The 27267-nt window shown below is 50.3% G+C and overlaps 2 protein-coding genes across 6 annotated transcripts in view; both read left to right on the top strand.

Annotated features, from left to right (window-relative positions):
- SPTBN2 (spectrin beta, non-erythrocytic 2) overlaps positions 1 to 11713 on the top strand; it is a 30462-nt gene extending 18749 nt beyond the window's left edge. For all 3 annotated transcript variants that reach the window (XM_044378474.3, XM_057317511.1, XM_057317510.1), the window contains exons 19-36: positions 1991 to 2254; positions 3475 to 3699; positions 4016 to 4105; positions 4450 to 4710; positions 4796 to 4926; positions 5143 to 5347; positions 5863 to 6237; positions 6923 to 7167; positions 7264 to 7402; positions 7678 to 7762; positions 8042 to 8238; positions 8592 to 8734; positions 8820 to 8895; positions 8977 to 9027; positions 9257 to 9477; positions 9775 to 9948; positions 10498 to 10540; positions 10871 to 11713. In XM_044378474.3, coding sequence (XP_044234409.1) covers positions 1991 to 2254; positions 3475 to 3699; positions 4016 to 4105; positions 4450 to 4710; positions 4796 to 4926; positions 5143 to 5347; positions 5863 to 6237; positions 6923 to 7167; positions 7264 to 7402; positions 7678 to 7762; positions 8042 to 8238; positions 8592 to 8734; positions 8820 to 8895; positions 8977 to 9027; positions 9257 to 9477; positions 9775 to 9948; positions 10498 to 10540; positions 10871 to 11104 — 3159 coding nt within the window. In that variant the 3' untranslated portion in view covers positions 11105 to 11713. The remainder of the gene's footprint in view (positions 1 to 1990; positions 2255 to 3474; positions 3700 to 4015; positions 4106 to 4449; positions 4711 to 4795; positions 4927 to 5142; positions 5348 to 5862; positions 6238 to 6922; positions 7168 to 7263; positions 7403 to 7677; positions 7763 to 8041; positions 8239 to 8591; positions 8735 to 8819; positions 8896 to 8976; positions 9028 to 9256; positions 9478 to 9774; positions 9949 to 10497; positions 10541 to 10870) is intronic.
- A 5366-nt stretch (positions 11714 to 17079) lies between these two features.
- LOC113244053 (RNA-binding protein 4B) lies at positions 17080 to 27063 on the top strand. Of its 3 annotated transcripts, XR_007188707.2 has the most exons (5): positions 17114 to 17266; positions 17937 to 18360; positions 23288 to 23964; positions 25567 to 25728; positions 26381 to 27063. XR_007188707.2 is itself a non-coding variant. In XM_026483109.4 (4 exons), exons 2-3 carry the CDS (start codon positions 17949 to 17951, stop codon positions 23953 to 23955), a joined length of 1080 nt encoding a protein of 359 aa, XP_026338894.1. In that variant the 5' UTR covers positions 17080 to 17266; positions 17937 to 17948; the 3' UTR covers positions 23956 to 23964; positions 26462 to 27063. The 3 variants fall into 3 exon arrangements, 2 of the variants coding, with proteins under 2 accessions (XP_026338894.1, XP_026338893.1); XM_026483109.4 differs by lacking the exon at positions 25567 to 25728 and having other exon boundaries at positions 17080 to 17266; positions 26462 to 27063; XM_026483108.4 differs by having other exon boundaries at positions 17080 to 17266; positions 25567 to 27063.
- The last annotated feature ends 204 nt before the right edge of the window (positions 27064 to 27267 follow it).

Genomic DNA, 27267 nt, shown 5'->3' with positions numbered 1-27267 from the left:
GTCTGTGAGACAGCGACTCCAGAACTTTGGGAAAGCACAAATTCGTAGGGAGCCAAACTGCCGCTTTGGGTCGACTCAGTAACTACCCCTGGGTCGGGAGCAGAATGTATTGTCGCTCTTCAGCAGGGGTCAGCAGACTTCTGCCAAGGGCCAGATGGTAAATATTTTCGGCTTTGCGGGCCACAGAGTTTCTGCTGTGACTACTCAACTCTCCCCAAGAGCAGCCATAGAGAATACATGATGACTGAGTGTAGCCGTGTTCCAATAAAACTTTATTTATAAAAACAGGTGGGGGCCGTATTTGGCCCACAGAGCACAGTTTGCCAGCCCTTGCTTTTGCTTTTGAGTCTTATTGTTCCTGGTACTTGGTCTCCAAACCCACCACTTCCTCTCGAGCTGAGCATAGACCAAACTATTTCAACTCAGCAAGTTTTCCCAGGTGACATTATGTGTGCTGAGCGCCCTGCAAGGTATATAAAAAGACACTTTCCTTCCCTCAAGGGCATGATGGTTGGGGAGAGGAGACCAGTGTATATCTAGTGTTTCCATTTGTTCAGCAAATATTTACTTGGTGCTACTATATGCAAAGCATCGTATTGGGCACCGAGAGGGAGAATGAAGACAATTCCACTGCGGGCTCCACCCTTGAGAAATGACACGACAGCCAGGTTATGAGACAGAGCCACAAACACCTCCGTTAAATATGGCAAACACAGTAAGAGAGGGCCTGATAAAGCCTGGGCCCTCTCTGTGTGCCCGTAAAGCTACGTGCCAATAAAAATTTGTTTACAAGGAGAGAGGAGGTACAGGAATCCTAGAGGCAGGAGCCTCCAGGGCAGTCCCCGAAGGATGAGTAGAATTTGGACAAGCAGAGATACTGGAGAAAGGATGTTTTTAGGTAGAGAAAACAGTGCAAACAGGAAACCCAAGGCGTGGAAGTGGGGTGCCTGTGTGGGAACAAGGGGGTAAGTCAGTCTGGCAGGAACACAGAATGTGGAATGGGGCCCCATGGAAGAAAAGCTGGGAAAAGCCTGGTCGGCCAGGTCATGAAAAGCCTTGATCACTTGTCGACATGTGGCTTGTGCTGAAGATTCCTGAAGTTACCGAAGCAGCGCTAGACTCTGGCTCTTCATCCTGGCAGCCGTGCATAAAATGGCCTCAAGGCAGCACCGTGGTTTGTGGTCTCCTGGAAGCGGACCCTGAAACAGGTTTCTAGTGCGGCCCACTGATATGAGAGATGAGCACAGAAAACACCAGTAGGGGAGTGGGGAGCTGGGCTGGAAAAGGGAAGGCATTCGGTAACGGGTCCCCTGCCGTGACAGTCACCCCGGTGGGCACCTGGCACTCAGTCCAAACGAGGCACCCGGGGAGACAGCGTAGAACGTGCGTCACCGTTACCCCAGCCAAGGCCAAGGCACAAGGACGCTGAGTACTTCTCCGCCAGCTCCCGGTCTGTCACTGGGGGAGGGCTGCTTGCTAGGGCAGTAATTCCCGGGCACTTCTGGTCTGCCTCGCATACAGGTCAAGAGCCCATGCTTCCCTCACCTCCCCAGCCACCAGAGTCCTCAAGCAGAGAGGCTGGGAGGGGTCGTGTGTACGTAACTCAGGTGAGGGCCGACCCGCTGAGAAACAGGAGGGGATGGCAGATCCACAAGACCGTGTGCCCAACCCCAGAAGCCAGAAGCACGAGGGAGCTCAACATAGGAAAGGTCTCTGTGGTTTCTTCATTGAAATGAGGTTTGAGCCGGACCTTGAACAAGTGGGGCATGGTCAGTAGTGGCGGGGGGGGGGATGGGGGGGGCATGGGTTGCGGTTTAGTAGGGGTTTGAAACCTTTGAGACGAGTGTGTTGTGGAGAATACCCAAGAACTTGGAATTATTGCCTACACCTCAGTTTCCTACCGCCCTTTAGCTCCCTGGTCTGCTACTGACCCATGAAGTTCAGTGGTATCTAATTCTGACACTGACCCCTTCTGTGTCCCACCCGCTAGGAAGGGCGGGAGCTGACCCTCGAGAAGCCGGAGCTGAAAGCTTTGGTGTCCGAGAAGCTGGAGGACCTGCACAAGCGCTGGGACAGGCTGGAGAGCACCACCCAGGCCAAGGCCCGCAGCCTCTTCGATGCCAACCGAGCCGAGCTGTTTGCCCAGAGCTGCTCTGCGCTGGAGAGCTGGCTGGAGAGCCTGCAGGCCCAGCTGCACTCCGACGACTATGGCAAGGACCTCACCAGCGTCAACATTCTGCTCAAGAAGCAGCAGGTGCTCTGCAGGCCTGTGATGGGGATGGTGGACCGCAGCAGAAAGGAGGAGGGAGTCTGTAGCTCTTGAGACTTAGGCGGCCTTTCTCAGGCCGCACAGGCAACATCTTTCCTGGTAGTTCTCAAAGTGAGGTCCATGGGCCACCGTATGAGAATCTCTAGAAGCGTGTATCCGTCAGAGTAAAGTCAGGAGACAGAACCCATACTCTAACTTGAACAAGGAAACTTGGTTAAAAAGAAGTATCAATTAGTAAAAGGTGTTTAACTACCAAAAAGGGTAAAGAGAAATCAAAAGCAGGAATCAGAAAACATTTTTCTAAAAAAGGCCAGACAGTAACATTTTGGCCTTTGTAGGTCATATGATCTCTGTCACAAGAACTGTGTTCTTGTAGGGCAAAAGCCACCATAGGCAATATGTAAAATTATATGTGTAATGGGTGTGGCTGTGTGCCAATAAAACTTTGTTTACAAAAACAGGCAGGGGGCCGGATTTGCTGATCCCTGCTGTAGAGAGTACAGAATAGCAGAGGTGGGGAGCAGCTAGTACTTCCAGGGCTGAGAAGGGGTACCCAAGGAGGAACAAGATGCCCTCCCCCCGCCGCCACCACCCCAAAGCTGAGTTTCAGACCTCAGTGGAGAGGGCCGAGGCCCGAGGGATGTCGTAGAACTTTGCCGGGGTATCAAGGGACCAAGCAGGTCTAAAGCTGGCAGGCCAAGACTGGCCAGCAGGAAGTTGCCACTGGGATGCCAGCAGAACTTGCTGGAGGGCGAGAGCCCTGGATTTCCTGCACACCACGGGCAGTGGTGTCTCAGGAGCAGAAAGAAAGGCACACTGGAACCGTAACAGCACCTTCCCCTCCTGCGCCTCGTGGCGTCCCTCTAGCGCCCCCTCACAAGGCCGAGCTTTGCACCACCGGGCGATGAGAAATGTTGACAGGGTTCAGTTGCAACGTCTCAAAACTGGGTAAGATGTACCTGGAACCGAGGTGAATTTGGGCCTGACAGGCAGTAAGCTGATAACGGGCCCAGTCCTCACAGCCCCGCCCCCAGGACTCTTATATATTAAAGCTTGAGATCCACCAAGCTAGGCCATGAGGAGACGCTCTCCCTAGGGTGAACCCCGGTGGTAAGAAATCTCGATTGGCGACACAGAGACTGGCATCTCCTCTGAGTCTGGAGGCAGACGTGCGCTGACACCCTCCCCTCCTCCCCGGGTTGCAGATGCTGGAACGGGAGATGGCTGTGCGAGAGAAGGAGGTGGAAGCCATCCAGGCCCAGGCGACGGCACTGGCCCAGGAGGACCAGGGCGCAGGGGAGGTGGAGAGGACCTCGAGGGCCGTGGAGGAGAAGTTCCGGGCCCTGTGCCAGCCCATGAAGGAGCGCTGCCGGCGCCTGCAAGCCTCTCGCGAGCAGCACCAGTTCCACCGGGACGTGGAGGACGAGATTGTGAGTCACTGAGTCTGGGATGGGATAGAGTTGTCATCATGGCAAATTGCTCCCTGCCATTCGCTTTCTAGTCTCTTCCTGGATGCTGGGGAGATGCCAGCAGTGCTGTTTTCTCTTCCCTCTGGCATTGAACACAGACCCTCCAGGGACTCTTGGGGTTGTCTTCTAGGTCTCTTTACCCCAGACTTAGAGATGACTGTTCCCAGCACACACTTACCAGGAGCCCTAGAAAACCTTCCCCCAGGTCTCCCCACTGTCCAACCCCTACTCTTGCTTTGCCCTCTGGACCTCCACTGACCCCCTCTTTCTCATGCAGTTGTGGGTGACAGAGCGGCTGCCCATGGCTAGCTCCATGGAACATGGCAAGGACCTGCCCAGTGTCCAGCTTCTCATGAAGAAAAACCAGGTGAGGCCAAGCCTACGGGCAAAAGAAAAGGTCCCAAGAGCCTCCCAGACTCAGAAGTTTGTCTTTTCTTTAAAAACCTTGGGGTTTCTCTGGCTCCCCTTGAGGCTGTGTGTAATCCTACACTTCAGGAGTGGGCCTTCCCTCACTGCAGGAGGGTGGTTCCCTCCGTAGCAGATCCGGTGGATTGAAGGGGTGCTACCAACACAACCTGAGACCAGAGAAGGGGGCAAGTGAGGAGGACGCAGGGAGAAAGAGCACTGGGAGTGAGGACGTGGAGCAGGTGTAAGGGGGACGGGAGGATGAGGGGTCCCCGTCAAAGTGTCCTCTTCTGCCACCGTGGACAGACCCTGCAGAAGGAGATACAGGGCCATGAGCCCCGGATCGCGGACCTCACAGAGCGGCAGCGTGCTCTGGGCGCGGTGGCGGCAGGCCCCGAGCTGGCCGAGCTGCAGGAAATGTGGAAACGCCTGAGCCGTGAGCTGGAGCTGCGAGGAAAGCGGCTGGAGGCGGCCCTGCGCGCGCAGCAGTTCTACCGCGATGCCGCCGAGGCGGAGGCCTGGATGGGTGAGCAGGAGTTGCACATGATGGGCCAGGAGAAAGCCAAGGTGAGAGGCAGGGCAGAGCTCAGGCTGCGGGACTGCCGCTCTCTCCCCGCAGACCCTCCTCCCTGATGCCCGCTGTCATCCCCAGGACGAGCTCAGCGCCCAGGCGGAGGTGAAGAAGCATCAGGGGCTGGAGCAAGCCCTGGCCGACTACGCTCAGACCGTCCACCAGCTGGCAGCCAGCAGCCAGGACATGATTGACCACGACCACCCAGAGAGGTGAGCACAGCCCCTGCGGGGACGGGAGCCGGTTCCGGGGTGGTGCGGGGAGTGCAGAGCCTTCGGTACTACACGCGTACAGAACTGTCTAGAGAGCTGGACGAGCAGAGACCTGGCAGGTAGCTGGGGGGGCCAGAGGGCTCAGGACTCTATGGGACAGGCTAGGGATCAGAGCCCAGCGCCCTGAGTCCCGCGGTGCCTGCCCCGCTCCCACAGCACGCGGATATCGATCCGCCAAGCCCAGGTGGACAAGCTGTATGCCAGCCTCAAGGAGCTGGCCGGAGAGCGGCGGGAGCGCCTGCAGGAGCACCTGCGGCTTTGCCAGCTCCGCCGCGAGCTGGATGACCTGGAGCAGTGGATCCAGGAGCGCGAGGTGGTGGCAGCCTCCCACGAGCTGGGCCAGGACTACGAGCACGTGACTGTGAGTGCAGGGTGGACGCCAGCCGCAGAGCAGCCGTGGGAGGAGTAGAGAACCCACCGGGAGGGTCCAGGGGCAGGGCGCACGACAACAGGCTGAGCAGCTGTCCTTGGGTATTTGAAGAACTGTGCAGAATGGAGGTCATGGGGCTGCATGTAGATGTGGGCAAAAAGGAAATTTCCAATCATTCTTTCCCAACAGAACTCAATAGCATGGGAGACTTGAGGTTCCTCTGCAGTTTGGGGGCTTGGACCCTTATGAGGGCAGATATATGGACCATAGTTAGGGCATCCTTGTCTGAAGGCCAAAGGTTCCAAGCACCCCCAATGCTTTTGCTGAGGGCCGGGGGCATCAGTCACATCTGGGATAAATGGAAACCAGTCACCCTACGGAAGAAACCTGTTTTGGCCCGTGTCACGTGGGGAGAGGAATGGGTTTTCGGTTTGGGGTGAGGAGACTCACCCGTTAGGCGGGGACTGCATCCACCGGCGTGACGGCACTGTCCGTGTCCCCTCCAGATGCTCCGGGACAAATTCCGAGAGTTTTCCCGGGACACGAGTACCATCGGGCAGGAGCGTGTGGACGGTGCCAACACACTGGCCAACGGGCTCATCGCCGGGGGCCATGCCGCCCGGGCCACCGTGGCCGAGTGGAAAGACAGTCTCAACGAGGCCTGGGCTGACCTGCTCGAGCTGCTGGACACGCGGGGTCAGGTGCTGGCTGCGGCCCACGAGCTGCAGCGCTTCCTGCACGGCGCCCGCCAGGCCCTGGCGCGGGTGCAGCACAAGCAGCAGCAGCTTCCCGACGGGACCGGCCGCGATCTCAACGGGGCCGAGGCCCTGCAGCGTCGGCACTGCGCCTTCGAGCACGACATCCAGGCCCTCAGCGCCCAGGTCCGCCCCCGGCGTGGCGAGTTGGGGGCTGGCTCCGGGGAGACTTGGTGGGAAACAGTTGGGGGGGGTCACAGAAATGTGAGGAGGATGGTATCCTCTAGAGGGACACTTAGGGACAAGGTTAGAACGGTTCCAGGAAAACCTCTCTGCTCAGGGGATATCTAGCCATGGCGTCCACAAACAAGCCTTCTTGAGGGCCCATGACCTTTTCGGATGGTCCCAATGGCTGGATTCTTCATATTGTACTGGAATCCAACTGTTGGTCCCACCCAGCTTCGAGCTCTGGACCTCCAAATAAGCAGAGCTTCTTCCTGCAATCAACCCAGCCACTTCCCACGTCCCTTCTTGGCTGACGATCTCATTCTAGCAATCTTTGAGGTCCCGCGTGTCCTGGCCAGGCCCCTAAAAGCTCAACCGGCCAGTGGTCCTGTTAAAGGCTTGCTCCCCCACACTCCCCAGGCCCTGTGTTGAGACCAGCAGGGCAGGGTGTGACAAGGCTTACGCTGGGCACCAGCCTTCATTTTTCCCAGCAACCCCCACCCCCTGCCGGCCACCCCCACTCTGCCTCCTGCTTCTCGGGCTGGTAAAATGGACAGGAGGCGGAGGACAGAGGCCAGGACTTGGGAGACCCCAGCTCCTCGGAGTCCTCCCCAGCTCTACCTCACTCTGAGCCGGGGCCCCGCAGGTCCAGCAGGTGCAGGACGATGGCCACCGGCTCCAGAAGGCCTATGCCGGAGACAAGGCTGAGGAGATCGGCCGCCACATGCAGGCTGTGGCCGAGGCCTGGACTCAGCTTCAGGGAAGCTCTGCTGCCCGCCGCCAGCTGTTGCTGGACACTACGGACAAGTTCCGCTTCTTCAAGGCCGTCCGGGAGCTGATGCTGTGGATGGATGGGGTGAACCTGCAGATGGATGCCCAGGAGCGGCCCCGGTGAGGCCCCCGGGGCCCCGCGGCCTCCAAGGGTTGTGGACTGGTGGCCGGGATAGGGTCATGGGCACAGCGGTAATGTGGTCTCTGTGCCCCCAGGGATGTGTCCTCTGCAGACCTGGTCATCAAGAACCACCAGGGCATCAAGGCAGAAATCGAGGCCCGGGCCGACCGCTTCTCCTCATGCGTGGACACGGGGCAGGAGCTGCTTGCCAGGAGCCACTGTGCAGCTGAGGAGGTGGGGGAGGGGTGGGCGCCGCCATGGCCGTCCTCACGGTGGGGGGGGGGGGGGCTGAATGCTCATTTCTCCTCTGAGTCTCCCTCCTTCATTTCATTCTTCCTTCATAGAAATCTCTCTCCCTCCCCTCAGTACTGTTCAGGGACTTCCCCATTCCAACTTTCTCCCAGAACTGCCTGCATCCTGACATCAGAAATCACTAGTTCCCTATGTGAGTCATCCAGGGACCCTGGAAAGGTCCCACTGGGGGCTAACTCACGTCTCTGCCCCCCCAGATCTCAGAGAAGCTGTCTCAGCTGCAGGCACGGCGCCAGGAGACAGCAGACAAGTGGCAGGAGAAGATGGACTGGCTCCAGCTTGGTGAGCTGCGATGGGGGCCAGGGAGCTTGGCTGTGGACCCCAGGCCTCAGGAGAAGGGGCTGGGGGTCTCGTACCCTGTAGTTTCCAGCGTATGTGAGACCAAGAGGCCTGGGCCTGGAACTCAAGGTGCCCACCGTTGGCACTGCCTGGCTCTGCCCTGTGCTCCTGCCCTGGGACACTAGCTTCCTCCGTGTCCCTGTTCTCGAAGGGCTGTGGCTACAGTGCCCTGCCGGTACTCTAACCTGCCATCTCCCTGTGACCCCCTCCCAACCCCTGCAGTTCTGGAGGTGCTCGTATTTGGGAGAGACGCGGGTATGGCAGAGGCCTGGCTGTGTAGCCAAGAGCCATTGGTGCGAAGTGCTGAGCTGGGTTGCACAGTCGACGAAGTTGAAAGCCTCATCAAGCGGCATGAGGCCTTCCAGAAGTCAGCGGTGGCCTGGGAGGAGCGTTTCAGCGCGCTGGAGAAGCTCACCGCGGTGAGGGCTGGGGGACCCCAGGAATGCCCACCCTCTCCCACTGCCCCAGGCCTGTGTTCTCCTGCTTGAAGAAGACGTGTCTTCTCTTCCCACTGCGCCAGCCTCTCCCAGATGTGAGCCAAGAATGCTGGTTGTCACCCCAGCTTTAGGAGCCATCAGTGTCCCACCCCCCCACCGGGTGACGCTAAGAGACACCATCTCCTCCGTGGCTTCTAATCCCCACCTTCTCTTGGAATTACATTTTTCATCCTTTCTGTTTCATCAGGCTAGAGCTGAGGCATGCCAGCTTTCCCCTGTGCCCTGGTCCTCTTAAATGAGACCTTCTATGCTCTGATCCCAGAATGTTTTGACAGCTGGAGGAGCAGGAGAAGGAGCGGAAAAGAAAGAGGGAGGAGGAGGAACGGAGGAAACAGCCGCCTGCTCCAGAGCCCACAGCCATTCGGCCTGAAGGAGACCTGGCGGACGGCCGGATGGCTCCCGACGCCGCCTGGGACGGGTGAGAGCTGGGACACTTGGGCAAAGAGGAGGCTGAGTCTGAGCAACCCGAGGGCTTACTGTTCTGTTGACTTCCGCTGTTCCAGAACCCACCCCCGGCTACCGGCACCCACACAGCAGGCCAGCGTTAATGGAGTCTGCACAGACGCAGAGTCCCCGCAGGTGACCCCCGCTGCCCTGTGCGCCCCCATCACCCCCCCCCCCCCGCCTTGCACATCTTCTTACAGCTTCTTGTCCTTGTAGCCCCTGTTGGAACAACAGAGACTTGAGCAGGGCAGCTTCCCAGAAGGACCTGTGAGTTGCTCCCACAGGTGTGGGTGTTAATAACCGAGAGATGAAGGGGTGCAGAGGGGTGCGAGCCAGGTGGTGGTGATGCTGGGCATAGGAGGGGGTGGGGGCCCAAAGGACAAAGGACACAGGGGCCGGGAAGACCAGCTCTTGGACTTCAAGCTTCATGACATTCAGGCGAGGTATTTCCCATTTTCTCCTTTGACGCTGACATTGTTTTCCATTTTCCCCACAGGGGTCCGGCACTGGGGATGAAGCCAATGGGCCACGGGGAGAGAAGCAGCCCCGGACGCGGGGCCCAGCCCCTCCTGTGATGCCCCAGAGCAGGTCATCCGAGTCAGCCCGGGTTGCCACTCTGCCCCCTCGAGGCCCTGAGCTCTCTGCCCAGGAGCAGATGGAGGGGATGCTGTGTCGCAAACAGGAGATGGAGGCCTTTGGCAAGAAGGCTGCCAACAGGTACCGGGCCTGCACGGCCAGCATGGTGGCCTCTGCCGCTCCCGCCTTCTGAAGAGGCTTTCCTGCAGCGCCCTCCTGGAAGGACGGGGAAGAGGGGCCCTGTAGGAGGAGGGTCCTCTGGGACAGGGGAGGACCCAGAGAAGAGTAGGGCCTCAGGGGAGGGGCAGGAGTGGGGAAAGACAAGGAGCCCAAAGACAGGAGTGGCACTGGCAGTCCTTGGACACCTGAGCTAGTCCCAGGGTTCTAGGCCCCGCAGAGACCGGTCACCCGTCTCACCTACACCACGGTCCCTCCCAGGTCATGGCAAAACGTGTACTGCGTCCTGCGGCGTGGGAGCCTCGGCTTTTATAAGGACGCAAAGGCAGCCAGCACGGGAGTGCCATACCATGGAGAAGTGCCTGTCAGCCTGGCCAGGGCCCAGGGCAGCGTCGCCTTTGATTACCGAAAGCGCAAACACGTCTTCAAGCTGGGGTAGGAGTGGGAGGTGCCCTCAGGATGGGAGGGGAGGTGGGGGGGAGGAACAAGCTAGGAGCAGAGGGAATAGAGTTATAGGGCCTGGCGTTCGAGGCCAGAGATGGAGATGAGGGAAAGCGGGGGGGTTCTGGTTGTATTCCACACTAAGGGGAGCAGGAGCCCCAAGATGTAGGCCTGACTGCCGACGATGGCGAACAAAAAAACAATCCGGGATGGGAAATCTGAAGGCAGGGTGCTGGCGCTCGCCAGCACCGGGGGCCTCCCGGGGCCTGCCCCTGCCTGCCAGCCAGCAAGCAGCCAGAGCAGGAGGCCTGGCCTGGGGTGCAGGTGAGCTCACCGGGAGCCTCAGCAGCCAAACGGGAAGGGTTTGCTTCTGCACGGTCCTGGGAATCTGACGGACGTGCAGAACGTGTCTGGTCTGGCGCCAAGGGCTGTAGCCTCATGTTCCCCAGCCTGGTCTCGGGCTGGTAACGGAGCTCTCCCCAGCTCTCAGGTAGCCATTCCACGTTCTCAGCTCTGCCCTGACGTTTCTCTTTCTCCCAACAGCTTACAGGATGGAAAAGAATATTTATTCCAGGCTAAGGATGAGGTGAGCTGGCCCCTGCTCCTCCCGCGCTCCCATCTCTCTGCGCCGTTCTCAGTACATTCCAGTTGCAGATTCCCCTCTCTTCCCTCTCGTCTCTTTTTCCTTGAGTAAGTGTCTCGTTCCTCCTGATCGATAGCTCACCCTGTGCCACCTGGATGTTGGTGAGAGGCGCCCAAAAACTGGTTCCCCGTCTTAAAGGAGTCTTTTTCTCCAGTGAGATGGAATAGTCCGGTCGCTTTTCTGCCTGCTCCTCGGAGGCGTCCCAGCTGTCTGTGGGCCCCAGCTTCACAGCAGCCTTGCGGCTGACCACCTGTCTCTCTGTGCCCCCTGCAGGCAGAGATGAGCTCATGGCTGCGGGTGGTGAATGCCGCCATTGCCACCGCGTCCTCTGCCTCTGGAGAGCCTGAAGAGCCAGCGGTGCCCAGTGCCGCCCGGGGCATGACCCGGGCCATGACCATGCCCCCCGTGTCACCGGTCGGGGCTGAGGGGCCTGTCGTACTTCGCAGCAAGGATGGCAGAGAACGAGAGAGAGAAAAACGCTTCAGCTTCTTCAAGAAGAGCAAGTAGTGGGGGGCAAGACTCCCAGGCCAGCTTCTTCCGTCTATTCAGGAAACTGCCAGGGACTGTCAACAGGGACCACCCTCTTGTCAGGACAACTGCCTGCTGCTAGGGTCTGTTGCCAAGGTCAGCCCATCACCAGGAACTGTCTCGGAGGACAAGTCAGTGTTCCCAAGGGCAACGCTCCTCTTCTGCTATTTAATTCCAGACTGGTGGTGGGACCCAGGCGACCCCCAATTCCACTCCCACCTCCTGACTTCTTCCCTCTCCCCCAGCCCTACACCCCAACCCCGACCCAGGTGCGGACAGCACTGCTCCCTCCACATAGGCCATGTGGGAATGGCTGCCCCTGCCTCAGGTCGTTCTCCCACCGCAGCTAGGACATGCCCCTCAGTTCCTTGCCCCTGGGGACCAGCCAGGAACCTCTCAGAGCTGAAGCAGGACCTGGGGGCAAGATTGCCAGATGACCGAGTCAGAGACACGAAGCTCCCCTTTCCCATCCTAACATCCTCTGACTCGATCGGCCACTCCATCTCCAGCGACGCTCAGTGGCTTCCAGGTGTGAGTGGTTCGGGGCAGCCACAGCCTTGAGTCTGGCCAAGGAGGTGATTAAACAGCTCAGCTTCTCTTACTGCTTCTGGGTGTCTTTGATTTCCTGACCACAAGCCTCCCTGCCTTTGCCTCTGGTTCCCTGTATGTCAGGTTTCCACGCTGCCCCCAGCCTCCCAGCCCTCAAAGAACCACATAATTTTGAGAGCCTCCCTACCCTGGTCTCATTTCCCCATGATAATGACCTCCTGCTTGCTGGGCTGAGCAATGACAAGCCTCTTTTTAGACCAAAGAAGTTCACAGTGGGTCAGAGTGATGTTAACAAACACTATTAATGTTAAAAGGCAGTGAACAACTCCTTCCCTGGCACACGACTTTCTTCACTCATGACTCTCTCCACTGTTTTCAAAAATGAAAGACTGAATTGCCCAAGTAAGTCTCAGCCACTGCTCAGCCCGACAGTAGAGAGTGGAGTGCGTGGGGGTGGTTACTGACCCCATCTTCTGTCTCCTCCCCGATAGAGAGGACCAAGGGAGCTCAGACAGGGGTCAGAAAAGTGGGAAGTCCCCAATCCGCTGACCAATAGGATGACATCACTCTGGGAGGCCACAAGGTACATCCAAAGTGTGTAAACACACAAACACGGAATATAGTCTACATCTGGCGAAGTACAAGAAAAAAGGAGCAGGGAGCTTTCTCCCTTGTCTGTGGCTTGGCAATTGGAAGTTTCAGGGCAACAGTATTACTTTGGTGGTCTCCTACAGGAAAAGCTTTGTTCTTTCATTGTTTCCCATAGACACACAACCATTTCTTTTGGGGGCTCAGAGAAGATCTTTCCAGAGGAGCAGCCCTATCTAAAATTTTATTTTAATTTTAAATTCCAGTATAGTTAACACACAGTGTTCTATTAGTTCTGGGCATACAATCTAGTGATTGAACACTTTCAATCATCACCCAGTGCTCCTCACAACAGATGCACACCTTAATCCCCATCACCTATTTCACTCACCCCTCACCCCCTCCCCTAAGCAGCCCTGTCTTTAGCATAATTGGCCGAGGGCCCTGGCTGAGTAGAGCCCTGACCATCATCAGCCATGACTAAGACAGGGTCAGGCGTGTGCAGGCCCAGGACTCGTACAACACAGCCCCAGAATGGTCTCCAAACACGAGATCTGGTAGACCAGACAGCCCACAAAATAATTCTCCCTTTCTCTTAAGAAAAGCAGATTCAGAAGTATTCCTCAGTCAACATGCTGGATAAATGTAACCGGAACAATCTGTCGTGGGACTAAATGGAATAACACGTCAGCACTCCAGCCTTCTCTGGCTTTTCAGGCGCGGCTGTGCAAAGGAGGAAACAGTCCTACGTTGCAGAGTGCTCAGGGAAACGGTATTTCCACTGCAATGTGGCAAGCCTGGGAGTTAGGAGGGGACGCAATAACGGAAAATTTTAGAAGGAAATGTATGTGGGAGCGAGAAATTAATGAAGAAATGCTCATTTTAGCATGTAAAACGGGAATGGAAATAGGGCAGCCAAGTACAGCAGTCTTGCAGGATGTGGTCACCGAACGGAGAAGTCATGAAGATATGCTTTGAGCATCATCTAGGTGGCAGGACATAGAAGAGGAGAAACATAAGGTCAGGCAGTAAGTCTTGAGAGAGACCTTCAGATATGAGCGGAAGAAAAGGAAAGTTCCAGAAAGAGACCAAATGAAATGGAGCCATGAGGTCTACGAGATAGAGCACAAAAATACAGTACGTGCAGGCAACACAAGTCACGAGAAATATGGACAGCTAGACATGGATTATTTGGAGAAAAATGAATTTGACTTCTCACCAAACACGGCCTCCGAGGGCGAACTCTAGATCTACACCGTCCAAGACAGTAGCCACGAGCCACGTGTGGCAACTGACCACTTGAAATGTGGCTAGTCCAAAGTGAACTAAATGTGCTCTCAGTGTAAAACGCTCGCCAGCTTCAAAAACTGAAGAGGAAAAAAAGAATTTAAAACATTTCATTAATACTTTTTATATTGATTATATGTTGAAATATTTTAGCTTTACTGGGTTTCCAAAGTATCAAAATGAACTTCATCTGTTTCATTTCACTTTTTAAATGTCTTTACTGGAAAATTTTAAATTACATAGATGGCTGACCTTATATTTCTGTTTGGACAGCCCTGCTTTTTTCTTTTAACATTTTATTTTTAAGTCATCTCTACACCCAACGTGGGGCTTGAACTCACCACCCTGAGATCGAGAGTCACACGTTCCACCTACTGAGCCAGCCGGGTGCCCCAGGATACAGCACTGCTTTAAACTGACTACAGAACTAAATGTGAATAGTAAAAAACATTACTGTTAATAGAGGAAAATGTAGGAGAATATATTTGTGACTCAGGGAGGTAGAAAAGGACAGCTTATACAAAACTGCAAAAGCACAAACTTTAAAACAAAAATTAGATTCCATAAAAAATTAAGAATTTCTGTTCAATGAAGAGCACCATGGACAAAGTTAATAATTTGGTGGAACAACGGAAAATATTTAAAGAGATCAATGTCTAGAATGTATGAGAAAATCCTGCAAATCAACAACAAAGAGGAGATTGCAACCACTAAGAAAGTTGGGTAAAAGATATGAACAGGAAATTTAAAGAAGTACAAACCCAAAAAAACTAATATGAGGAGCTTCTTAAAATCACTAGTAATCAGAAAAACAAATTAAAACAACAGTGCTATATCACTTTATATCTATTAGACTAGCAGAAATTAGAAAACTGGACAATGTCCGACATTGGCAGTCACTGATATACAGGGCCCCTCATGTGCTGCAGGTGGGAGGGTAGACTGGTACGGTTTCTCCAGAGAACAACCTGGCACTACTTAGACAAGTTAGTACCACATATACCCTATGACCCAGCAACCTAGCAATTCCACCCTGGGTTTATATCCCCCCAAATTCCCACAGGGATCCAGTAGGGCACACATAATTACCATAATGATGTTAATTGTAACCTTGTTTATAATGGTGGGGAGTTGAAGGCAACATGAATGTCCTACACGTAGAGACAGATAGGTAAAATACGGTGGTTGCACGCTACGGCGTATTACCCACTGATTAGACAGTACACGGCAACGCAGGTGCTTGGTGAAAAAACTAAAACAATGAGCCATGCAACGCAATTTACATAAACATTTACATAATTTACCCAAATACACAATCGATGGACCTTGTTAAGATCCACGTTAAAAGAAACCAACTGCAAAAAAAAAAAAAAAGAAAGAAAGAAACCAACTGCAAAAAGAGATTTGCGACAACCTATGGGAAATTTTAATATAAAGATTAGATAACATTAGCATAGTCTTAATGTTTTAATTAGAAGTAGATAGTGAAGTCCTTATAGACAAAATGACATATCTGGGATTTGCTTTTAAAAACTCCAGAACAAAAAAAAAGGTACAGGGATGCCTGGGTGGCTCAGTCGGTTAAGCGTTTGCCTTTGGCTCAGGTCATGATCTCAGGGTCCTGGGATCGAGTTCCACATTGGCTCCTTGCTCAGCAGGGAGCCTGCTTCTCCCTGTGCCTGCTGCTTCCCCTGTTTGTGTTCTTTTTCTCTCAGACAAATAAATAAAATCTTAAAAAAAAAAAAAGTACAGGGGATAGATAAGGTCGGCAGAATGTTGATAACTATCAAAGCTGGGTCAAGAAAGCATCCATAAGAGTTCATTATAATATCCTCTATGCCTTTTTGAAAATTTCCACAATAAAACATTTTTTAAAATGGATAAAGCAAATGCACACTGGAAAGACATGTCTGGCAAGAACACAAAATAATACACATTAAACTCATTAGAATGGTTGCCTATGAGGGAAGGGGAAGTGAGATAAAAGGGAATAAAGAAGAGTAGGGAAATAGAAGAGGAGAGGCAGGTGGAAGGGTGCAGTCAGAGCTATGAGAAGGAACAGTATAAAAACACGGGAGAAAAGGATGGTGAACTAAATGAAAACTTCAGAGGGGTGAAAACTTACAAGGACATTAGTTTTGGTGATCTCAGAAAATTTGGGGACTTGGAAAAGGTGGACAGAACCCAAAACACAGTGTATGAAGGTGGGCAATAGCAGGTTCAGACTCTCCATTTGCAAAGCAGTCTGGTCTGGAACACAGGGAAGGAACCCAAGATAGAAAACATTCATAGTTAAAATGAGTGGAAGCTATTTCAGAAATGGGTAAGGAGGCCCCTTTACATGTTTTAAAAGTCTGAGTGTAGAGAGAAACTGGAAAAGACCAAGAGGAGGAGGGAAGGGGAGAGGTAGATAGAATTAGGTGGGAAAAATCATGAGTTGTATTAAAATTGGAAGGACAGTCCCTCTTCTGAAACGGCTGGGAAAAAGAATTCAGTGAAAGAAACATACCAAAGTAGCTGGGGAGGAGGAGGGAAGCCTGGGGGATTTGTGCCTGATGGTATCAGAAAAGCTTCTATGGAGGCACCACAATGAAGAATGGTGACTGCAACCACCCTGGCATGCTCCACTCAGAGATAAGCTGGATCCATCAATCTCCATAAACGTCTATTCTTTGTTCAAGGGTGACAGTGAGTAATCCACCTAATAGCTTCTCTTTTGCCACTAGGAGGCGCCCTTGGACCACAGCTGAATTTTGAATGCTAGAAAGTGCCGGGAGTCCCAGTTGCCTAGACCTCCAGCAGCTTGGTGTGGACTTGGGAGACGCTTTCTCACCCCAGACCCCCGACCCGTCCCAAACAAGGAACTTCTCCGGGCCTCTGCACCAAGTATTCCTTTGGTGTATTCACCACGGACCAGGAACTGTGAAGGACACACAATTAGAGCTAATACTATAATTAGATAAAAACAGCCCACGTACATGCATGAGCAAACAAAATGTGACCGATAAACGTAGCCTGGATACAGTGCCTCTTAGAGCTATCCCAGCTCTGCCATCTTTGGTTCTGTTTCCTCACCAGTGAATAAAATGCTCGCAAGGAAAAATATTAAGTTATATTTAAAGCTCTACAAAAATTGACTACGTTTGCTTAAAATGTGGCTCTTCTGCGTCTCTAAAATGTTGACCCAAGCTACCAAACTGGCTGGCCGGGAGCCCGCTAAGAAAGCCCCCGTTTAGAGGACCCAGTGGGATAACCCTTTGTCATCAGCTACCCTCCCCCCCCCCCCCGCCCCAACTGGCCCAATAGCACGATCCATTGTGATGGTTAGCTACTCCCGGGGCTTCTGATTACACCAAGGTAGTGGTTGCGTCCAGAGCCCTTCTGACGCTTGAGCGCCAACCCTCCGCTTCCAGAGTGCTGATTGGCTAGCCGGGGCTGGGGGCGGGCTGACCTCCGCTCCGCAGCGTCGTCACCAGCTGGCCCCGCCCCCGCGTCGGGGCGGCTGGGAGCCTAGCCTGGGGCAATCATTTGTGTGCGGCCGCGGGATTGGTCGCCCGGCTCCCGCGAGGGGGAGGGGAAGGAGGCAGCGCGCACTCGCGCGTGCGTGAGCTGGCGCGCGAGAAAGGGCCCGGTCGCGCCGAGGCTCGAGCGGCCGTCGCCATTTTGTAGGGTTCTCTCTGACGCGGGAGCCGCCGCCACCGCCGCCGCCACCCGGAGGTGCGAGGGGGTCTTCTGGGTGTGTGGGGAGGTCGAGGGCGGGCCGGGCTGGGCTTCTGGTGGACGGTGCCAGCCCACGGTTTGGGTTTCTCTTGCTGCGGGAGGTCCGGGGAAGACAACGGGAGGAGGCGGGGCCGGGTCTTCGGAGGGGGCGGGGCAGGGGTCGGGTCGAGTCTTTGTTGGGGCGAAAGAGCTGGAGGTTGGGTCGCTGGGGGTCCGGGATTGGGGCCAAGGAAGCCTCTTTATTCTTAGAGTATCTTTGAAGGTAATACCGCACGGAGGAGAGGTACACCGATTTCCCTCCAAAACCTCGTTGCCAGGGACACTCGAGATATATGCTTCTTGCCCCCTTCTTGAGCTCTTCTCTTTCCTGCCCCCCAAAAAGAGTATTTTGAGACATAAAAGAGCCAGCCCTGTTATTTAAATGCTCATTTCACGGAGATGATAGACTGCAGTGCATGCTGACCCCGACCTGTTGGGGTGTCACACATATCTCACACTCATGTACAAACCTTTCCTCTCTATTAAGAAAAAAATAAGGAACGTTTATGAGAGGGTCTTGAATCTTAAAGGTACCAAGAATTTCTTTGGAGGATTAAACCAAAATGCAGTGCACTGAAATTTCCCACTCCACCCCTAACTTTTGGGAATCTTATTTCCTCCCTCCCAGGCTCTTGTCAGGATGGTGAAGCTGTTCATCGGAAACCTGCCCCGGGAGGCCACAGAGCAGGAGATCCGCTCACTCTTCGAGCAGTATGGGAAGGTGCTGGAATGTGACATCATTAAGAACTACGGCTTTGTGCACATAGAGGACAAGACGGCGGCCGAGGATGCCATACGCAACCTGCACCACTACAAGCTGCATGGGGTGAACATCAACGTGGAAGCCAGCAAGAATAAGAGCAAAGCCTCCACAAAGTTACATGTGGGCAACATCAGTCCCACCTGTACCAACCAGGAGCTTCGGGCCAAGTTTGAGGAGTATGGTCCAGTCATCGAATGTGACATCGTGAAAGATTATGCCTTCGTACACATGGAGCGGGCAGAGGACGCAGTGGAGGCCATCAGGGGCCTTGACAACACAGAGTTTCAAGGTGAACTGCTCTGGGGTCTGGGTGGCAGAACTGAGTAGTGGGGTCTCAGGTCAAGACAGAGACAAGAACATGGGACCAGGCGGCTGGCAGGGGGTGTCTTCCATTCTGTTTTAGCTGGATATACTAGAAAGATCGCACGTTTACCCTTCTTCACTACAGTTTACTCTTGGAGAAGCAAACACTCCCCTTTCAGATTTATTTGCTAGGATGTTCCTCAACAATTGTGTAGAGTCCCCCACTGGGTTACTTTGTCCCACAGCCTTCATTCATTTGAGTGCTGTTGGAAGTTTAATCTTCCTGGGCAAATGAGTACCTCATGGGAGAAGGGAGGATAAGTCTGTGGATTACCTGCTGCTTTTGTTATGATCAGAAAGCCTTATGTTTGAGAATTTAAATGCTTAGGATTTATACTCTTTACAGCCTGGGGTGATAGGTTGTTGTGGGAAAGAGGAACAGAGACATATAGAGGGATCCCTGTATTATAAATCTGGATGGTGAACCTGGATTTGGGGAAGTACCTTATGAGTGCTCAAATTTGTTCAGTCTGTGAACTATACAAGCAGGGTCCAAATCTATGCCATTGGACTATTCTCTTCCACCTACTATTATTTACTCCTAATGGGAAAAAAGAGAAAAATTTTTAAAAATACTAGGTTGAATGAGATGATGGTCCTGCTTCTGAAAGGTTCCAGTAAGGGTGTCATGAAGCATATTGTATAATTTTACAAATTATAAAGATACATAGGTTATCATTAATACCTCGAGGTTGTCTGAAGACTCCACTGTGCTGTCTAATATGGTAGCCCCTAGGCACATGTGGCTATTAAATAAATTTTAAATTTCAGTTTCTTTAGTTCTACTGCACACATTTAAAGCACTCAGAAGTCACATGAGGCTACTGGTGACCGTATTAGTGTAAATAGAGAACATTTCCATCATTATGGAAAGTTCTGTTGGGCAGCGCTGTTCTACAAGATTTCTGTTGACAGTGTCGTCTTGAGCCACACATTTACAGCCACTTCTCAGGTTCATAAGTTAACACCATTTTTTCTGAGTGCCACTAAAAGGTTTGTTGAGAAGTACTTAAGTGTCCTGCTAAACCTAGAAAATAGTGAGAAAAGAAATGGCAGAAGAGGAAAAGTTGACCAGAAAAGGGTAAGAAAGTTTGCAAATAGTGTAGATTGCAAATGGTGCGTCAGATCTCTCTGGTCTCGGCCAGTGGTGTCCTGGCCTTTAGCTCCTTTCTAAAGCATAGGGCAAAAGTCATAGATAACTTGCTACCACTAATGAGTTGTGTGACTTTGGACAAGTGTTTTAACCTCTCTGCGTTTCATTTTCCCCACTTATAAAATAGAATTAATGGTCCCTGCAGTACCTCCCTCACAGGATGCTAGTGAGGCTAGAATGAGGTAATAGATGTGAAAGTGTATTGACAGTAAGTCCTGTATGATGAGAGGTGAGTGGTGTTTGCAGCAATGAGTGTGTTTCCATTACGGTTAGAAGCTTATTTAAAATGTGTTAGTTAGCGTTCCTCACTTACCTATCTTATTTTCGTTTTTCTTTTATTATTTTGGAAGACTGTTGCACTTCAGACAGCTTTAAGAATATTCTTAATTATTTTTCACTTGATTGAAATGGGATCATGAATGGACAGTGTTAGGGGAAAATAGGAGTTCTGTCTTGACAGGTAACAAAATGTAAAAAGAATGCAATTAAAGTCGTGTCCAAAGTCTGCAAAGATGTCATAGTAATGTCATACTGCATGTCTTTTTTAACATACAATTGAATAAAAGGATAAGAGCAAAAGCATGCATACAGAGGTCAGTTAATTGTGGGGAGTTGGCGTGGGAAGAGTGTGTGTTAATAAAGCAAGTTTAATTACTCTAGTAAGTGGATGTTTGAGTAACAGCGATCCAAGAAATTCTTTAAAATGTTATCACTGGAAAAGAAGAATCATTTGGTTTTCATGTTCTTAGCCTGTCCACTCTGGAGAAAGCACTCGGAGTTTTACATAAAGACATTTTTATAACCAGCTCTGTTTTCTTCCAGATGACCAGAGAGAGTTTAGCATGGGATAATATGTTGCAGTTTTACAGCAGATATCATCTAGATACCAATTTGTCACATTTGTCTATAAAGTCTTTTTGGTCAGCTCCTAATGAAGGTGGCCTCTGAAGAATGCCACTTTGAACGTCTTTTGAACGTTTATTAATAGTTGCTGTTTAGGCTTCTGCATTTATGACTTGTAAAAGGAAGCAGCAGAACCTGAGTTAACCTGGGTCTTTCCAGACCTGTGTCCTCTCCACAAGCAGCAGTGAACTGAGCCACCGTGGAGTTGGCGGAGTTTGCATTGGCAGACCCTACCTAAAAAAGCTGTTCCCAAGTAATATTCAAGCAACTGAATTGGGAATGATGTATAAGACGTCTGGTGTCTTGTTTTTCCCCATATGTAAACGAGCACTAAACTGGGGTGCTATTGTGGATCAGCTGTGCCCGCAGCCTTCTCTGGGTCCTGGCACATGATAGGAGTTCAGCACTTAGGACCTCAGGTTGCCCATCTCTCAGCATTTTAATAATCTTTTCTGTGCCAGCTTTCAAAAGAAGACACTTCTATTAGGCTCGTTTTCTGGGAAATGTTGGCAGCATATTTTAGTAACTTTTGGAGGTCTCAGAAAATCTTTAAACTTTTGGCCTCTCCAAGTGCAGCAGAGTGGCAGAATTTAATCTTTCAATTTTCTTTTTGCCCTGGATCCATAAGGTAATAGAGAAGCACAGTATTTTTCAATTATAAGAACTTTAGGGGATTTAAATTAAAAGCCTAGTTACAACTTTTGGAAAGATTGGGGGGGAAAAACAATTATCACTTCTATTACAGATTTTTTAGTTCTAGTTAAAAAATTTTGTTTTCCTAAATCCTTTTCACAGTTGCTACAGAGGTAGATTATAAACATAGATGTTTATAAACTTATGAGTTCTCTCAATAAAACAGGAACGAAGATTGGATGTAGTTACAAATACCAAGGAAGAATCACTGGGTTTTATTTCTCAAACAAAACAAAACAAAACAAACCACCAAACAAACAAAAACTGGGCCAGAATCTATAAAAGTAAAAAGCAAATTAAATTGATTTTTTTTTTAATGTACTTCTAAGTCTCTAAATTGGCTGCTTTTTATTGGCATGGTTATCTGACTTCAGAATGGGAACAGTTTGTGTCTATCACGCAGGTTAATGTCATCATGCATGTTTGAAAACTAACTTTTAGTCTTCCAGTCTAAATCATAGGGAACTCTACATTTGGGATATAAATTGGGGTAGAAAAATGTGTTTCTGTTCTAAGCAGTTAGCTCGTGGCCCTTAATAACTTCTAAGAATTAGAATGGGAGTATTTAAATCTCTGAAAACAATGGGTGGCTAAATGCTACAGAGAGTTATTGCCATTTGGTATCTGTTGACTGTCAGTGGTGATGGTGGATGCTGCCTATCTGCTGGCAGCTAGAAGTAAAAACCTGAGCACTTTTGTTTTTGCTAAAGAAGGGGTTTTAGGTTGGAGGTGGCAACTACTAGAAACTGGGGTGGTAGGAATCTTAGACATTAGGGAGAACTGCGTTTGACTAAAGTGATATTACTGCACTAACCCGCTCCCCTCTCAGGGTCAGTGCATGGCGCTGTTCTGGCTGCCGTCCTGAATCGGGCTGTTTCCAACAGGATGGTGGAGCACGAGGCCTCCTATCGCATAGCTTCATCCAGAACAAGGTCTGTTAAAGAGAGAGCGACTTGCTGATCATGGAGGGGGGATTTGTTCTGAGCAGCCCTTAAGAGTGATGTGAAACCCCTGTTCTCTGCATCTGTAGTGGCTGCCTTCTGGCTAAATTTGACAAATACTGACTTGATCTCCAAAGTCTTAGGCAGTTTGGGACTAAATACTGCCAAGAATATTCCTTTCCCTTTCCTCAAACTGCTTTTAAAGACCTTGGATGCTTTCATCAGTAAGGGTCCCTGGGCTTGGTCGTACCCAAGCCCAGGGCAAAGATTGTTTCTTCTCTCAGCTGTTCGTAGTGCTGGCCATTTCCTGGAAGAATGGATGTTGCTTGTTTGTATGGGTGCCCAGAGGCTTTTAGGCAAATGCTGCATTTTTCTAACAAGTAGATATCCCCTATGAAGAAATGTAAGCTACCTGGCGGGATGAAATGCGGAATTGCATGGGAACACACTGTCCCTAAGAAACCGGTACTGCTTCAATATCTAATTCTTGCTGTTGAGAGACCTTGGTCAAGGTTTCTTTCCCACAGTAGGCATGGATTCGTCCTTGCCGAAAAACACGGGGCTAGGGTTGGAATCTGGAGGGTCGCATAACTCCTAGAGGTACTGAGGTGAAGCAGGTATGATTTGTGTATCCAACATAGCCTTCTGGTGACACCTGCAAAAATGGCTGGAGGAAACAAGATGGACAGAAGATTGCCATGGTTTTTAAGCTACAGTAAATGCTGAGGCCTTATATTGCCCTGAGTAAATCAGTGAGAGGTTGGTAAGATGCTTTTCAGATCTGGCATAACTGAGGTTGTTGGTTATTTGATTTGGAAGAATTGGCAGGTCTTAAATCGTTACAGTTCTTAACAGTGGTACGTGGAAAATTTAGCAGTTTCTGTGTTGGGGGCCAGGGGAAAAGAAGGGAAAGTTGTGGACACAGAAGCAGGGACTCCGGCTACCTGATATAAGAAAGTATTGACTTGGTGTCTGAGGACTCACATTTTCTAGCTCTCATCGGTATGAAAACTTCAACTTCTTTTGGAGGGGATTGCTGAAACAGGGTCTCAGGAGCGTGTGTATGTATGTGTGTCTTACGCCAACTAGTTTACTTGCATTTGGGGGAGGATTAAAGAATGTCAGTGAGTTATAATAAGTCTTCTTACATCTATTTCCTCAAGGCAAAAGAATGCACGTGCAGTTGTCCACCAGCCGGCTTCGGACTGCCCCTGGGATGGGAGACCAGAGCGGCTGCTATCGGTGTGGAAAAGAGGGGCACTGGTCCAAAGAGTGCCCAGTAGATCGTACAGGTCGTGTGGCGGACTTTACCGAGCAGTATAATGAACAGTACGGAGCAGTGCGCACGCCTTACACCATGGGCTACGGGGAATCCATGTATTACAACGATGCATACGGAGCCCTCGACTACTATAAGCGTTACCGGGTCCGCTCTTACGAGGCAGTGGCAGCGGCAGCGGCAGCCTCTGCCTACAACTACGCGGAGCAGACCATGTCCCATCTGCCTCAAGTCCAGAGCACAGCTGTGACCAGTCACCTCAACTCCACTTCTGTTGATCCCTACGACAGACACCTGTTGCCGAACTCAGGTGCTGCTGCCACTTCGGCTGCTATGGCTGCTGCCGCTGCCAACACTTCCTCCTATTACGGAAGGGACAGGAGCCCCCTGCGTCGTGCTGCAGCTGTGCTCCCCACAGTTGGAGAGGGCTACGGTTATGGGCCAGAGAGTGAGCTGTCTCAGGCTTCAGCAGCTGCACGGAATTCTCTGTATGACATGGCCCGGTATGAGCGGGAGCAGTATGCGGACCGAGCGCGGTACTCAGCCTTTTAAAAACTGGAGGTGAGAGTGGGGTCGGTGTGGTTAAGAGACACTAGTTTCCTTGAAAGAGATCTGTGCTCCATAGAGGTGGCTAACGCCACCTGTTGGTTTGCTGTTAGGACAGTATCCAAGAGATATAAATTAACATATCAGTCTTAATTTATTTCTCTAGCTTAGGCCAGAGGTTCACTTGGCCTGTTGAAGTTTTTTAGTGTATGACTCCAACCAGCTTGTTCCTTCAGAGAGAACAACAGTAAACTCAGTTAGTGAGAATATTATTTAATCAAGTATAAGCAGTCTGGGTTACAGAAACATAGTTCAGAGAACATTGCTGAGTGCTCTCTTTGTACAGTACAGCATTTAATCTATACAAAAAGCCTTTAAGATATTTTCTCTTTTACAGAGAAGGTAACGAAGGCTCGGAGAGGTTAAATACTTTGCCTGAAGTCATCTGATAATTGAGAGGTAGTCAGAATTCAGACTTAGCCGTGGTGGACTGCAAAACTACTCTCCCCACTAGAAACGTCACTGCGGTGTAAGCGGAAGAGTACAGGTTCAGGAGTTAATAATGAATGTCACAGTGAGAATTTTAACTACAACTTTAAACTTCTCACTTGCTAATATAACTACTACTTAGGTCATTAGTTTTTAGCAGAGGAAACTCTTCTAATATCCTAGATCTGTAAGCCAGATAAAGTCCTATAAGCTTTAGGTGTTTAGTTCTAAGACCCTTGAAAGCAAAATGTTTTGGTGCCACCGTCCCACGGAGTCCTTTCCTTATTAGTAATCCAGAGAACCTTATTCTGCATGAGCACTTGAAGCCATGTATCTGCACAGCCTGGTTCTGTCAGAGCCCCAACACTTCTCATTTTTTTCTAGCAATTTTGTTTTTGGTTTTTGTTCAAGAGGAACACATAAGGGTCTAGATAAAACAGGTAATTTCTGAATGTGTATAAGATCCCACTGGTGGTACCCTCAGAAATTTAATTTTTCATACTTCAGAAAAGGTATACCAAAGATGTTGGAATGGCAAGAATAATTAGTAGGATGATCTAGATAAATTTCAGCTGAGTGGAAATGGCAGCGTGACAGCTTTCTGTTCTCCTGGTTTTCCTTGTACCTTGAAATCGAGCATCACTTGAATAGGAAGCCTCCTCAAGAAGCTAAATGGAATTTCCAGGGTTCCGAACTTATCCTGTTGGTATATATGTGTAGAAGAAAACAAAGCAATAGGAATTTGCCCTTTTATGTAGTGAGAAGCAAACAGTGGTTTGAACCTGTGATACATTATATCCTGTATGAGCGTGACAAGACTGGGGTCTCCTGAGACCATCGTGTAGCAGTCTGTGTGCATGAAGTGCCTCATCTTACAGCTCGTGTAGTTCGCCCTCATTTTTACTTTTAATGCGGCTGGATCTGCCACGAAATGGGATATTTCTCTAAAGGTGGTATCATCTATCAGATAACTTCTGTTTTTCTCAAATGTGTTTTATAGTTAAATTAATATACTGTAGTCTTTAAAAGGATATCGCTAAGGTATTTTAAAGTGAATTTTGACTGCAAGCAGTGGTTGTTCAACTAACCTCTTTTTAGTGATGACTTTTAAAGAAACTTACCTTCCAGGTGTGAACCTCAAATGGACTGAATAACCCTGAGTTGGTTGCAGTCCCAGGAGCCTGATGTTAATGAGGCTGCCAGGATGAAATACTCCAGAACTGTTGGGGATCTGAATTTGGGTCTCACCCTAGCAGAACTGATTCAAGAACGTCACAACTTTTGAAGTCGGTTGGTACAGATCAAGACCAAGATTTGGCCCTTTGTCTGTAATAAGTAGAGGAACTTGGTGTGAGTTAACTTCTTTTTTCCCCCAGCCATTGGTGTCTGGAGTTCCCATCATCAGTGGAAGAATTAGAGAATTTTAGGATTTCTTCTTTTGATTTGGTAAGGGAGATTTGACCAAGTAGGGGAACTACTGGAGTTATGGCTCTAAATCTGTGACAGTATGACATGTCGGTGTGTTGGAGGGTGAATGAACTGTTCCTTGATACCCTCTGTGATTGTCATTTCTGAAAACTTGTTTACTCTGAAAGAATAAAATGAAACAAATTTAGAGTAGTGCAGTTGGCCATATTTGAGATCTTGGCATCATCTGCTGCTCTGGACACAAAAACTAAATTACGGTTTTTGATAGTATCTGTGGATGCCCTTTTTGTTGCAGTGACAGTAGCCTTGTGTCACAGAGGTTGTCTTGCCTAAAAGACGGATTAGAAAATGAGAAAGATATATTTTACCAGTAACACAGCAGTCTTCCAGATAGATTGCTTCTTATTCTATAAATAGCTATAAGTAGATTCCTTGGTAATTACACGGGATGTAAGTTTGATCCGGTCTGACTTGGTTTTGTTTTGTTCTTTGTTCTTTTCCCCCTGGAATACAGGACGGGACCAGGGCCCTTGTACTCGGAGCCAAGCTGCTCTCCAGGCATTGTGTAAGCCTCTTGTGTTGTGCTCTCTTTCAGGTAGGATAATTGCGGACTGAACCCTCGGGCTGCGGTCATATATGAGAACTTGCTCCGCGCGGTCCCCTTTGCCGGGATGTTTCCATTGCTTCATGTTTCAGTAAACAAAGGAGTTTGTGACCAACTATGTTTTCTTTCTTAATTCTTCTAAGTTGACTTTTCTTTCCTCCTGATACTAGTCTCTGTAGCCTTCACTCTGTTCCTTATATTCTCAGCCTCTGAGCAGCCCTAGGTAAGGATTATGCTGGCATCCCCTTTTTCCTGTACAGTGGAACCCCTCTTATCTTGCTTTCCTTAGGAATTGAACCCTTCTCCCTGTCTACCCGCAACATCTCCTTTCCCTTTAAAATGACCATGTAGTGGCAAGCGACCTTTTACTCTTCTTTGTTAGCTCTGGACTCTAACATTGAAGCTAATCTTCTGAAACTGCTAGGACCATTGGGGTCTTGGGGGTGGGGGTTGTTGTTTTGTTTGTTTTGTTTTTTTATGTCTGACCTGTGATCGTGGTACAGCATTAGCTGAAATTTAGCCTTGTTTTACTCCACTCCTCCCACTTTTTTTTTTTTTTAATATTTTGACAAATAAACGTTTCTAACACTTAAGTACCTTTTTTGTTTGTGTTGACTGTTATTTACCAGCAGTAACTTCTGGCTTGTTCTTAGTTGTGCTGAAACTCTAAAATTTGAATGAGTAGATGCCGGAAATTTAGATGTAGAAGGAAGGATTTAGTGCGGTCTAAGTAATAGGCCTCAATAACGGGTAGAGAAAAGTTACCCAGCATTTTGACATTGATAAGTATGCTACTG

The sequence above is a fragment of the Ursus arctos genome, unplaced genomic scaffold (assembly GCF_023065955.2).
Source record: "Ursus arctos isolate Adak ecotype North America unplaced genomic scaffold, UrsArc2.0 scaffold_23, whole genome shotgun sequence".
Classification (NCBI taxonomy): domain Eukaryota; kingdom Metazoa; phylum Chordata; class Mammalia; order Carnivora; family Ursidae; genus Ursus; species Ursus arctos.
The sequence above is the reverse complement of the archived record's forward strand: the minus strand, read 5'-3'. Positions and strand labels throughout refer to the sequence as shown.

Bases quoted from the DNA above. Each gene is read 5' to 3' on its own strand.
- LOC113244053 (XM_026483109.4), top strand. From the start codon at position 17,949: ATGGTGAAGCTGTTCATCGGAAACCTGCCCCGGGAGGCCACAGAGCAG. The intron at 18,361-23,287 runs GTGAACTGCTCT...TATTTCCTCAAG, and splicing joins TGACAACACAGAGTTTCAAG to GCAAAAGAATGCACGTGCAG.